The 12,116-nt window shown below is 56.7% G+C and overlaps 2 protein-coding genes across 2 annotated transcripts; both read left to right on the top strand.

Moving 5' to 3' along the window:
• Window positions 1-2,769: 2,769 nt before the first annotated feature.
• GUITHDRAFT_44499 (hypothetical protein) lies at window positions 2,770-4,047 on the top strand (the record flags this gene model as incomplete). The annotated part of the gene is made up of 2 exons (XM_005841834.1): window positions 2,770-3,383; window positions 3,450-4,047. Coding segments are annotated over 2 exons (1,212 nt in total), but the record flags the coding sequence as incomplete, so codon positions are not given.
• Window positions 4,048-7,681: 3,634 nt separating this feature from the next.
• Window positions 7,682-9,077, top strand: GUITHDRAFT_99563 (hypothetical protein; the record flags this gene model as incomplete). The annotated part of the gene is made up of 2 exons (XM_005841835.1): window positions 7,682-8,368; window positions 8,442-9,077. 2 exons carry the CDS (start codon window positions 7,682-7,684, stop codon window positions 9,075-9,077), a joined length of 1,323 nt encoding a protein of 440 aa, XP_005841892.1.
• Between the last annotated feature and the right edge of the window lie 3,039 nt (window positions 9,078-12,116).

Genomic DNA, 12,116 nt, shown 5'->3' on the forward strand with positions numbered 1-12,116 from the left:
TCTCTCTCTCTCTCTTCTCTCTCTTTCTCCCTCTCTCTTCTCTCTCTGTCTCTCTGTCTCTCGTCCTCCCTCCTTCCCTCCCTCCATCCATCCATCCATCCATCCATCCATCCCCTCCCTCCCTCCCTCCCCCTCCCTCTCCCTGCCCCTCTCCCTCTCTTTCATCGTCGTCGTCGTCATCATCTTCATCATCCGATCATCATCATCGTCGTCGTTGTTGTTGTTGTCGTCGTCGTCGTCCTCGTCGTCGTGGAGACTGCAGGGCGCCGTGTCTCGCCCGGGCAGCAGACTGGGCTAGCCTGAGTCAGTGAGACGTGTGACAGTGCTACGGTGTGCGGCCCAAGAACTGAACCTTTGTTCAAAAATGAAATGTGCCAATTCATTGTCATAAGCAGCTCAGTGTGAGAATTAAACAGGTGTCCAGTGTCCAATACTTGAATTAGTACAAATTTTACACGGCCACTGAACGTCGGATGAAAAAACTGACTCGTGTGAACTTGCCATATTCTGAGCATATTTCAAGCACATTTCATGAACATTTCCAAGACATTTCGTCACAAAGGACCCCTTTCGAGAACAGCAACAGGCGGACATAGGAACTTTCAATGGAATCATGCGAGCGGACATCGGCAGCCTACTAAAACGTGCCACCGTCAGAACAGTACATCATCATGACTCCGCCGGCCACGAGAAGATCTTAAGTCAGCGGTCGGCGCGGCGTACGATCGGGAGCCTCGGATAGCGGTGGCAACTTGCCAGTTGGCTTCACAGTTTCAAACATTCCTGAGCAGTTCAAGGAGGCGTGCCGCGTTGAAGCTGGAGAGAAAGTTCGATCAAACAGTAAGCTCTGATAATTGATTACTCAACTGTTCACTTAAATTCTTGAGGAGAAGCGCTACCATAATAGTACAGAGAATGAGAAGGAGGGTTCCAGAAGTCGTCTACCAGCTGCACAGGAAGTTACGCGATCATTCTCGTCACCTGCAAGTCTAATGTCTCAAGTGACCACTGTCTCACCTTGCTGTCATGGTGACCGTACTTGCGCGAACATTGCTGCTTCAAGTACGACGCGTTGTCCTTAGCCATGCGGACATTCAAAAGTGACATCGCGGATGTGCTTGCAAACTGTTGGGGACTTGGATGAGAGAGAAAATAAACGTTCACTCCTGAATTGGTCACCGTCCCCAGCGTCTTGAATCTACCCTTAATCTTCAAATCGTATTCCTGATCTTCTCTTGAGATCTTTGAACCATTCCTCCTTCCCGCTCCAGGACACAACAACCATCCTGTCTCACTCCTTTCTTGGCCTCCAATTCTGCAATCAATTCCTCCATCCATCAACACTATCAGCAAATCTTCAACCCATCTCCCTCCCAGCCGCCCTCCCAGGCCCCATCTCCTCCCCGTCCTCCGCTTCCTTCCTCCTTGTCCTTCTGGTTCGACTTATCACTCTCTCTCCCATTCTTTCAATCTCGCTGACTCACCTTTTTGTCCCAAGCGAACCCTGCCATTAGCGAAGTGTTGTCAGTTACGTTAATGTAACGGAAAAAAGCGATGAGTGTACTACTGGGCCCGCCGTGGCCCGCCGCAGTAGCGACGGGCCCGGTCCGACCGTCGGTCAAGTTGAGCCCGGCCCGGCCCCGGCTGGCCGGCCCCTGGGTTTGACCGTTTACTCAAAGTTAATGCTGGGTCGGGCGCGCCGGGGCCGGGCGGAGGCGGGCTCAGAGGACGGGGAACTTGAAGCGCTAACCTGGGGAAAGCGCTAACCTGGTCCTGGCAAGTTAACTTCTAGGGTACGGGTCTTATCCTCTGGAAGTTAACGGTCGAAGAGGGTGGGGGGGTAGGGTGGCAGAATGTAAACTTCGAGATACGACTTAAATACATTTGGTGAGGCCCCCTCTCCCTGGCCCCGCGACGTCGCACGTCCCTGCTCGAGGCGCCACTGGGACCCTGTGACTTGAAGGCTTGCGGCATGGTTCTCTTCCTTCTCAAGCTCACGAGCCTTCTTCTGGCACTCTCGCTGCCTTCTTGCCTTGCAAAATCAAGTGACACGAATGATGAGTTTAGCGTCGGGAGGCTTCCCGGTCGTCCATGGCACATATCGAGCATGGGCGACATTGCCCTGAAGAAGGTTGTCTTCGACCGCAAGCTGAAGGGATCCAGTCACTGGCCTCCAGCCTACGACAGTTTGTACGTGGTGCGAGTACCCAACCCTGAAGCAACGGTCTCTGCCTTGCAGTCAATCGCGGCGGGCAAGTACATGCACTACTACCCTCACGACACCTACCTCATGTCGCTCGACGTTGAGCAGGCGGAGTCTGTTGCCTCCCTCCGAGGTGTGGAGGGCGTGTTCCACATGCCGGCTGAGGCAAAGACTGCCTCTAGGGCAGCACAGGTTAGAACAAAGAGGACGACTGCGACGGTGACGTTGGACGTGCAAGTGGCGGTGACTGAGCAAACGCAAGGCTTATTCCACTCCGTGCTGGCTTCCTGGAAGCAGCATCTTGTCAAGCTTGCGTCTGGTTCCTCTCAGCCTCTCCTCCGATGGGCCAGCGTGCAAAAGGTTGTGGTGGTTGTGGATCTCGCGAAGGAGGAGGCAGTTTGGGCCTGGCTTGCCAAACAGCCGCTCGTGGTGAGCATCGAGGAGCGGCCAATCTTCATCGCTAGCAACAAGTATGCGGTAAGCCCAGACCTTCCTCCCCTGCTCTGAATGACTTCTCAATCCAGTCCAAGGCTGTGCAGTCAGAGGATGGAACGCAAAACAAGCTCTGGAGCAAGGGGCTTCGCGGCTCTGGCGAGATTATTGGGTGTGCGGATACTGGGGTGGACTATGACAGCTGTTTCTTCCGGGATTCCACGGAGCAGGTCAAGACTTGCCAGGGCCCGGGAGCTCTTGAGAACTGCGTGAACATGAACCATAGAAAGATCGTGTCCTACCGCTTCTTCACCAACAGCTCCACCGACGTGTCCGACAAAGTAGGTGGCCATGGTACTCACGTGGCTGGCTCGATCCTTGGAAACTCCCTCTCGAACTCAACTGGCCCCTACAATGGTGCAGCACCAGATGCAAAGCTAAGCTTCGACGACGTCTCCAACGACATCTCCGAAGCTTTTTTTTTGCCTGACGACCTCAATACGCAACTATTCCCTCACTCGTATGCGTTGGGAGCTAAACTGCATTCCGACTCCTGGGGCTCTGATACCCCTCAGTACACGAGTAGCTCCAAGGAGATGGATCAGTTCATGTTCGACCACGACGACTTCCTCATCCTCGTCGCTGCGGGCAATACCGGGCCAGGAGCAGGAACCATCGGCTCACCCGCCACCGGCAAGAACATCCTTGCTGTGGGCGCAGGAGGCAACACGCTTGCTGCCTACGTGGAGTTGAATGGCGCCCAAGCGGAGTATGAAGATGACTACATCCCAGGAACAAGTCGAGACAGGGCGAGAACATACCTCGCCAACTTCTCGTCCCGTGGGCCAACGCCAGACAGACGCTTCAAGCCAGACATCGTGTGTCCGGGTGACAGCATCCTGTCGGCCAGATCCGACGGCAACCTCTCCTCTTTCCAGTGCTCCATCATGGTCATGAGCGGTACCTCCATGGCCACTCCGATATGTGCAGGCGCGGCAGCCCTCGTGCGCCAGTACTTCCGTGAGGGTTTCCTCTCCTCGGGAGTTCGCAACACCTCCAATGGCATCGCGCCCTCCGCATCCTTGATCAAGGCCGTGATGATCCATGCGGGCCAGCCCATGTGGTTCCTGGAGGAGTCGACGTGGAAGTTCCCTGCGTCACTCCCTCACTTCTCGCAAGGCTTCGGACGGGTGGTTCTCGACTCGGTCCTCTACCTGGGCCCTGAGACTCCCTTCAAGCTCAAAGTGTGGGACCGCGAGGTTGTGCAGAACCAGCGCGTCAGACACTTCTGCTTCCTCGCTGCCAGTCAGTCGTCTTACTCCCGCTTTCGCGCCACCCTCGTGTGGCCAGACCCTCCTGCTCCTGTCTGGAGCAAGCTCACGCTGATGCACAACCTCAACCTCATCGTGCAGGACCCCAGCAGAGCGCTCTTCTTCGGCAACAACCTCACTGACGGCAGCAAAGACGAAGTAAACAATTGCGAGCAAGTGACGATCGCCAACGCTAGAGGCGGCATTTACAGGGTGATGGTGGAGGGCTACGACATCCAAGGAGGCTCACAAAATTTCTCGCTCGTCGTCACGGGGGACGGGGAGGAGGTGGAGTGTCCGGTGCAGGCCTGCCCGGGCAACTGCTCCTCTCATGGTGCTTGCAAGCTAGGCGTCTGCTCCTGCTTCATAGGCTTCCAGGGGGAGAACTGCAGCCTCCCCGCCCCTCCCCTCGTCAATTCGTCCATCTGTCACGCCATCGCCTTCGACTCCAGCAGCCCGTACTCTGGCAGTACATTTCCTGCTGCTGTTCTCCGCCCGACCCCTGTGGTCATCCAGTTCTCATCAGACGCTGACGTCTCAGGCAAAGGCTTCCTTGCCATGTTCGGGGACCCCTCGTCCCTCCCTGCCAACGAGGGGATCAACAACCAGGCGGTCTCTCTGACGATACCTGAGGGAATTGTGACGAACAGGGAGGGCACCTATCAGAACAACTTGAACAAGGTCTGGATCCTTGCGCCTCCTCTTGCTCAGCGTGTCTACCTTAAGTTCCTCGAGCTCAACGTGGAGAAAGATGTTGTCTTCATATTCGTGTACGAGTGTACGACAGCTGATTGCACCTCATTCGTACAGTTACCTGGAAGCCCCTTCACAGGCACTGCCATTCCCGACCTCCTCGTCTCCTCCACTGGTTTCATGCAGATAACGTTTGTGTCCGACAGTGGTACAACATTCTCGGGCTTCAAAGCTGTCTTCACCTCTCACCTCCATGACTGCTCCAGCAGCGGGCTAGTGCAGGCAAACTTTGGCCTCTTCTCCGACGGCATCGGAACGTACAGCTCCAACATGCGCTGCGGCATCGTCATCAAGCCTGCAACCGCCTCAAGCATGCTCGTTCGGTTCCTTGAGATGAACATGGAAAAAGTCTTCGATCGCCTGTACGTGGGACAGTGTCTTCAACTTCCTCAGACAACTGAAGCAAGTCCTGCTCCCACGACGACTCCAGCTCCGACTCAAGCTTCTGTGACTTCCCCTCCACAGAGTTCACCTGCTGCTACCAGCGGAGCTCCAACAACGACTCCCAGCTTGGTGACTTGCTGCATCGTTGGGCTCCTACTCCTCACTGGTGTCGCCGCACCCCGATAGACCTCTACCGCCCAAGAGGCTCAGCCCCTCACTCCTCGTCGCGGGCAACATGTCAATGATAGACCTAGCCCATGTAAAAGTTACTGAGAGAGCTTGCTTGGTTTCTTTCAACATCTTCCATTTCAATCCTTGAGGGGGAGGGGAGGGGGAAAGAGAGCGAGAGAGAGCGAAGATATGGAAGTTGTTCCTTCTGCGAGTAAAACTCCCAGCACTTCAAGCAGCTGACGCTGGAGGCGCTCCTGTCTGGTGCGAGGCGCATGATTCCCTTGCGGGCGCAGGTGCTCCTCGAGCCAGAGGACAGCTCCTCCTCGGACTTTGTCGAGTCGCCCGAGTAGTCTTCGCCACACTGTGACGTCGGATGCCTCCGGAGAGCTCGACGCCACTGGGATGCTCACGGCTGGTCCGAGCTCGCCTGCTTGCTCTCAACCGACGGGGTCCTTGGCTTAGCTGCGGCAGCATAATCGCCGTCACTGGCAGTCTCGGTCTCGGCTGCTGTGTAGGGTAAGGGCTAGCGTCTGGTGCTTGTTTGTGCCGGTGTACTTGTTGCCTGGCCCTCCCTACTTGTCTACGCTTCTTCACGCGAGGGCTCAGAGCAGAGTGAGAGAGAAATTTACTCGCATAAGTTAAACTTTCTCAAGCACGTAAGGTATCAGGGACAAGCTTATCAAAGCTTCTCAGGGTACTCCCAGTGGGCATGAAATGAAGGGACCCCTCACAGCTGAATTATCATGAGTTTCATCACTCACATTCATCTAGTCTTACGGTCAGGATTCATGCACGCATAGATGACTGTAGAGAATCAGACGGTTGTTGATCATGAATCACTACATCCATCATCGAGCTCTCCGGAGGCATCCGACGTCACATCACTCGCAGAAGGTAAAATGCAGACGCCTCTCCAGGCTCCGCGACGGTCATCCTGAGCTCCACTTCTGATGCTTCCGTCGTCGGTGTCCGAGACTTCCGGCGAAGACTCCTCGGGCGACTCGACGAGGAGCTGTCCTCTGGCTCGAGGAGTGCCTACGCGCGAAAGGGAGTCATGCGCCTCGCACTAGACAGGAGCGCCTCCAGCGTAAGGCGCTGATAGGAGCAGAAGAATATCCAGAAGTTGACTCGCGGAAGATGAAAAGCCTCAAGCTTTCTTCTACTTGCGGCACTTGTTTTACCTTATGCTACCTCCTGCTTGCCTACGTGGCTTCCCGCGTGGGCTGGCAGTGCAGTTGTTTGGTACCCGCTTTTGTCGCTGTGCGCTCTGTGCCAAAAGGTCTTGCTTGTTGCTGCCTTGTTCTAAATTTAGCAGCACAGACCACCTCAGCCACCGCAACAACAGCGACCACAACCAAGAGGGCCGAGGCAGCAGCAGCCCGCCCCTTCGTCTCAGGAGTCTGAGCCTGTTGCTCCGCCGCGACTTCTCCTGTCTCTCACCTCTGCTGAAGCACAAGAGAAGGTCCCTGCTGGTGCGTCGCCTGCCTTTGGAAGTGCTTCCGAGGCTCATCTCACTCAGCAAGCGCTTGCAGTACTGCAGGTGGATTTGACTGACATCCTCGACACCACTAGCCTGATCCAGGCGATCAAGCGCTACAGCTCCTTTGCGGGGACCGATGACCAAGGGTTGAGGATGCGGCAACACCTGTCACCCCTCTCTGGTCATCCTGCAGCTTTGAAGCTCTACTGCAAACATATCTTCCAAGGGGCCTTCTTGGCCGGATGCCGGATCTTCTGATTCCTGCCCTGTCAGCCATTCGTCGAGGAGGCAGATTTATTCCCCTCTCCAAGGGAGCTGATAAACCTGGTCTCCGGCCAATTGTCATCGGTTCTGCACACCGTCGACTCGCGACGAAGCTTGCGTTGGCAGGGATTCGCTCATTTCTTGACCAGCACTTCCTCTCGTCTCACCCTCGAGCGATTCAGTTCGGACTCGATCGAGATGCCACTGTTTGAAGTTCTCGCAAACCGCGTCAGCGCTCCTGCCCCTTCACGCTCGCGGTGATGATGAGGATGTTGCCAACCCCACAGAACTGGTGAGTTTGGATGCAAAGAACGCCTTCAATTCTAAGCCGCTCTCTTCGATGCAATCGAGGGACGTGCGAGTCGTAACTAGTTTGATGGGAGCATCAGCGAAGGTGCAAGCTTGTCATCTTCCGAGCCTCTTCGGTTGTTCGCCTCCTACCTCTCCAGCTACTATGGAGACTCCGCCGCTTTCATAAGGATCAGTCAGCTTCCGTTCAGTGTACCTCGGGCATCTGTCCGACGGTCAGGGCGATGTCCCCTCCATCGTACTCTTCTGCCACAGCATCCACCCACTGCTCCTCCATGAGTCGCAGACCTATTCCCCTCTGTTCGAGTCTTGGCCTACGCTGACAACGTCGTCATTGTAGGGCCACTCGAGGATGCCGTTGCAGCTACGTCCGCTATGAAGAAGTACATGTTGGCCGATCTGCAGCTTGCGATTCAACCTCGCGAGTCGAAAGTTTACATTACCTCCTGGCACCAACACCCTGATCTCTCGCAGCTGAAGAAGAGCCTTAAGCGCCGTCTCAAGACTCAACTTCTTCACTTCGAGGTCGTCACTGGCGGGATTCGGATGGTTTTCATGCTAGTCAGCTCCGAGCGAAGGTCTCCACCCTCAACGAAGAGCTCTCGAAGCTCGAGCCATCTCCAGAAGCTCCGCTTCTTCCTTCAGGGGTCATCTCCGCTTCTCTCGCGAGTCCAGTCACAGATTCGTCGCTTTGACCTCTCTGTCCACCTGGCGCTTGAGAAATACCACCGCTGGCCTTCCTCGCAGTACCTCGCCGCGCACCCCGACCTGCTAGAGTTTGCGAGGTTCAAGCGGGAGCTTCCCCACAGTCGGGGAGGGGACGAGTTCACGCCCTCTGAAGGTATACACCCCGCTGTTTACTATACCGCTATCGCGTGGTACTCTGACCAGCCCATGTCCCGGACCTTGCCCTCTCCTCATAGCCTGGACGTTCACTGCTCGAGATCTCTCCGTGCCGCCGTGCCCAGAAGCATCCTCTGGCGACCTTCTTCGTTGAGGCGCACGACTTTGTTCATAATGCTGGAGCGATTCTCTACCGTCGTAAACTCAGAGGACCGTCGCGTGAGGACTCATGCACCGGCTGCAGATGGCGCGGGGATCCCACCTGACCCGGCTGCTGTGCCTGATGACGCAGGACGCCCCCCCGGCATATGTAGTACACATACCTGGCTTGCGCGCTCTCGTCGACTCGTCTCATGAGCACTTCATTGCTCCACCTGCGCAGCGCAATGTGACTCCTCTTGTCATGCGAGTGTTTCCTCGCCATGTGCATGCTCGCGCTGCCCTCACCGATCAGCAGCGTGATATCCTCACCTTGCACAGCCGAAGGACGTACTCGCTCAAGTCGCAGGATAGGGTCTTGCAGTCTACCATCTTCGCTCATTTTCCTGAGCAGGACCTGAGCCACTCTCCGATGCGAGTCTCGAGCTACTATACCCTCAAGGCCTTCCCGCACCGCTATGCTCAGATGCTCGACTGCTATCTCCATGGCATGCCGATCTGTCAGTGTCCGACGGAATTTGATGGATGTCAGCGCGAGCTCGATCCCTCCGTTGCTGCACATCATCTCCAGACCTGCAAACGCCGATCCTCCAAGCTTCCCACGGCGCATGACAACCTTACTCGTACGATTCGGTCGATGCTCAACGAAGCTGGTCTTCAGAGCGTCATCGATACAGTCGGGGATCCTCGTTCTCGACGCTGTGTGCATGCAGGTTTAGCTTGTTCCTGCTTTGTTTTGCTTGAGGCACTTTTTACCTTCTGCGAGTAAAACTCAACCTCCGACTCCGATGGGGGAAACACTTCGAGCGAAATGAAGCCCCCTTAGACGCGATACCCGGAGGCAGCCGACTGACCACTGTCAGTCGAGACGGCCTGCTCCTCCGCCGCGACCTACGCTGTCCCTCACCTCTGCGAGCGAGCGCCAAAGACAGTTGGCGATTCATCAGTTCAGTGCGGGTGACCTTCATCGGGCGGTACGGGAATAAATCTGCCTCCTCGACGAATGGCTGACAGGGGGTATAAGATTTACTGGCAGGAGGTAAAAAGTGCCTCAAGCAAAACAAAGCAGGAACAAGCTGAACCGGCAGGCACACAGTCCACAGCGAGAAGCTGCACAAACACACACAAAACACAAGCCCGAAAAGAACCAGCACTGCTGGCACCCAGACCCGGCATCGCCAGCCCAAGCGCGAAGCCGCGCAGACAAGCAGCCGAAGGGTCAAGCAAGCAAGCAACAAGCAGCAGGAGCATGCAGGAGGAATAAAATCCCTTACTAGACGCGATACCCGGAGCGGCAGCCGACTGACCACTGTCAGTCGAGACGCCGGTCCGCTGCCGCCACAAAGCGGGCGGCCGCGGACGGAAGCCGGCGCTGCCCGGCCCGGGGGTCCGCCTGGGGCAGCGGACGGAGGGAGGCTGGACACATGAACACGGTACCGCTCGAGGTAGTCCTCCTCGCTAGCCTCGGAGTCAGCGGTAGCCAAGTCAGTGGTAGCCGCCCGTGACGGCGGCGACGCCGCGGCAATGCCCAAGGACCGGCAAGACCAGGGCAGGAATCAGAAGATCCGGCATCCGGCCAAGAAGGACCCCTTGGAGGATATGTTTGCAGTAGAGCTTCAAAGCTGCAGGATGACTGGATTTACTGGCAGAAGGTAGAAAGTGCCTCAAGCAACACAAAGCAGGAACAAGCTAAACCGGCGTGCTGATCGCCTGGATCAGGCTAGTGGTGTCGAGAATGTCAATGCAGTACTGCAAGCGCTTGCTGAGTGAGATGAGCCGCGGAAGCACTTCCAAAGGCAGGCGACGCACCAGCAGGGAACTTCTCTTGTGCTTCAGCAAGAAGATCAGCGAAAGAAGTAAGATTTACTGGCAGAAGGTAAAAAGTGCCTCAAGCAAAACAAAGCAGGAACAAGCTAAACCGGCGTGCACACAGTTCACAGCGAGAAGCGGCACAAACACACACAAAACACAAGCCCGAAAAGAACCAGCACTGCTGGCAACCGTCAGCAGACGGACCCGGCATTGCCAGAGCATGCAGGAGGAATAAAATCCCTCAGACGCGATACCCGGAAGCAGCCGACTGACCACTGTCAGTCGAGACGTCCGCTGCCGCCACAAAGCTGGCGGCCGCGGACGGAGAAAGGGCAGCCGCCGACAAGGAGCTTCTGCCAGTAAATCCTATGAGGAGCCGGCGTTGCCCGGGGGTCCGCCTGGGGCAGCGGACGGAGGGAGGCTGGACACAGGAACACGGTACCGCTCGAGGTAGTCCTCCTCGCTAGCCTCTGAGTCAGCAGAAGCCGAAACCAACACCGCCCGTGACGGCGGCGACGCCGCGGCCGAAAGATTCAGCCTTGTAGATGCCGGAGCTCAGTAGTGTCCCTCTCCAAGGGAGCTGATAAACCTGGTCTCCGGCCAATTGTCATCGGTTCCGCACACCGTCGACTCGCGACGAAGCTTGCTTTGGCAGGGATTCGCTCATTTCTTGACCAGCACTTCCTCTCGTCTCACCCTCGAGCGATTCAGTTCGGACTCGATCGAGACGGCTCAAGCAATCAAGCAACAAGCAGCAGGAGCATGCAGGAGGAATAAAATCCCTTAGACGCAATACCCGGTTGTTGCTTGATTGCTTGACCCTTCGGCTGCTTGTCTGCGCGGCTTCGCGCTTGGGCTGGCGATGCCGGGTCTGCTGACGGTTGCCAGCAGTGCTGGTTGTTTTCGGGCTTGTGTTTTGTATGTGTGCTTTGTTTTGCTTGAGGCACTTTTTACCTTCTGCCAGTAAATCCTATCTCTCTTGTTTGTGCAGCTTCTCGCTGTGAACTGTGTGCACGCCGGTTTAGCTTGTTCCTGCTTTGTTTTGCTTGAGGCACTTTTTACCTTCTGCCAGTAAATCCTATCTCCCGGTGGTCCACCCTTACATTGGTAGCTCTGCCGACCTGACCAAATGGGGGGAGGTCAAGCGTCTGAGAAGATTCGCAAACATCGCGCTGCATATGCCATGACTACTCCTCCTCGAGCGTTCATCCCTCTTGCCATCTCGACGGACGGTACCCTTGTTTGTGCAGCTTCTCGCTGTGAACTGTGTGTACGCCGGTTCAGCTTGTTCCTGCTCAGCTTTGTTTTGCTTGAGGCACTTTTTACCTTCTGCCAGTAAATCCTATAGACTTAGGGTGGTCCTTCCTGAACCAAGGAAGTTCTCGGAGCTGGTGAGGCGTCTCCCACGGTCCCTCACTGTGACGTCGGGTGCCCGGTCCGGAGAGCCTCTCGACAACACTGGGCCGGGGGTGCTTGCTGCCAGGCTGGTCCGAGCTCGCCTGCTTCCTCCCCGGCATCGGTCGGGTCACGCCGGTCCTTGGGCATTGCCGCGGCGTCGCCGCCGTCACGGGCGGCTACCGCTGACTCGGCTACCGCTGACTCGGAGGCTAGCGAGGAGGACTACCTCGAGCGGTACCGTGTTCATGTGTCCAGCCTCCCTCCGTCCGCTGCCCCAGGCGGACCCCCGGGCAGCGCCGGCTCCTTGTCGGCGGCTGCCCTTTCTCCGTCCGCGGCCGACCGCTTTGTGGCGGCAGCGGACGTCTCGACTGACAGTGGTCAGTCGGCTGCCTCCGGGTATCGCGTCTGAGGGATTTTATTCCTCCTGCATGCTCCTGCTGCTTGTTGCTTGCTTGCTTGACCCTTCGGCTGCTTGCCTGCGCGGCTTCGCGCTTGGGCTGGCGATGCCGCGTCTGAGTGCCAGCAGTGCTGGTTGTTTTCGGGCTTGTGTTTTGTGTGTGATTGTGCAGCTTCTCGCTGTGCGCTGTGTGCCAGGAGG

The sequence above is a fragment of the Guillardia theta genome (assembly GCF_000315625.1).
Source record: "Guillardia theta CCMP2712 unplaced genomic scaffold GUITHscaffold_2, whole genome shotgun sequence".
NCBI lineage: Eukaryota > Cryptophyceae > Pyrenomonadales > Geminigeraceae > Guillardia > Guillardia theta.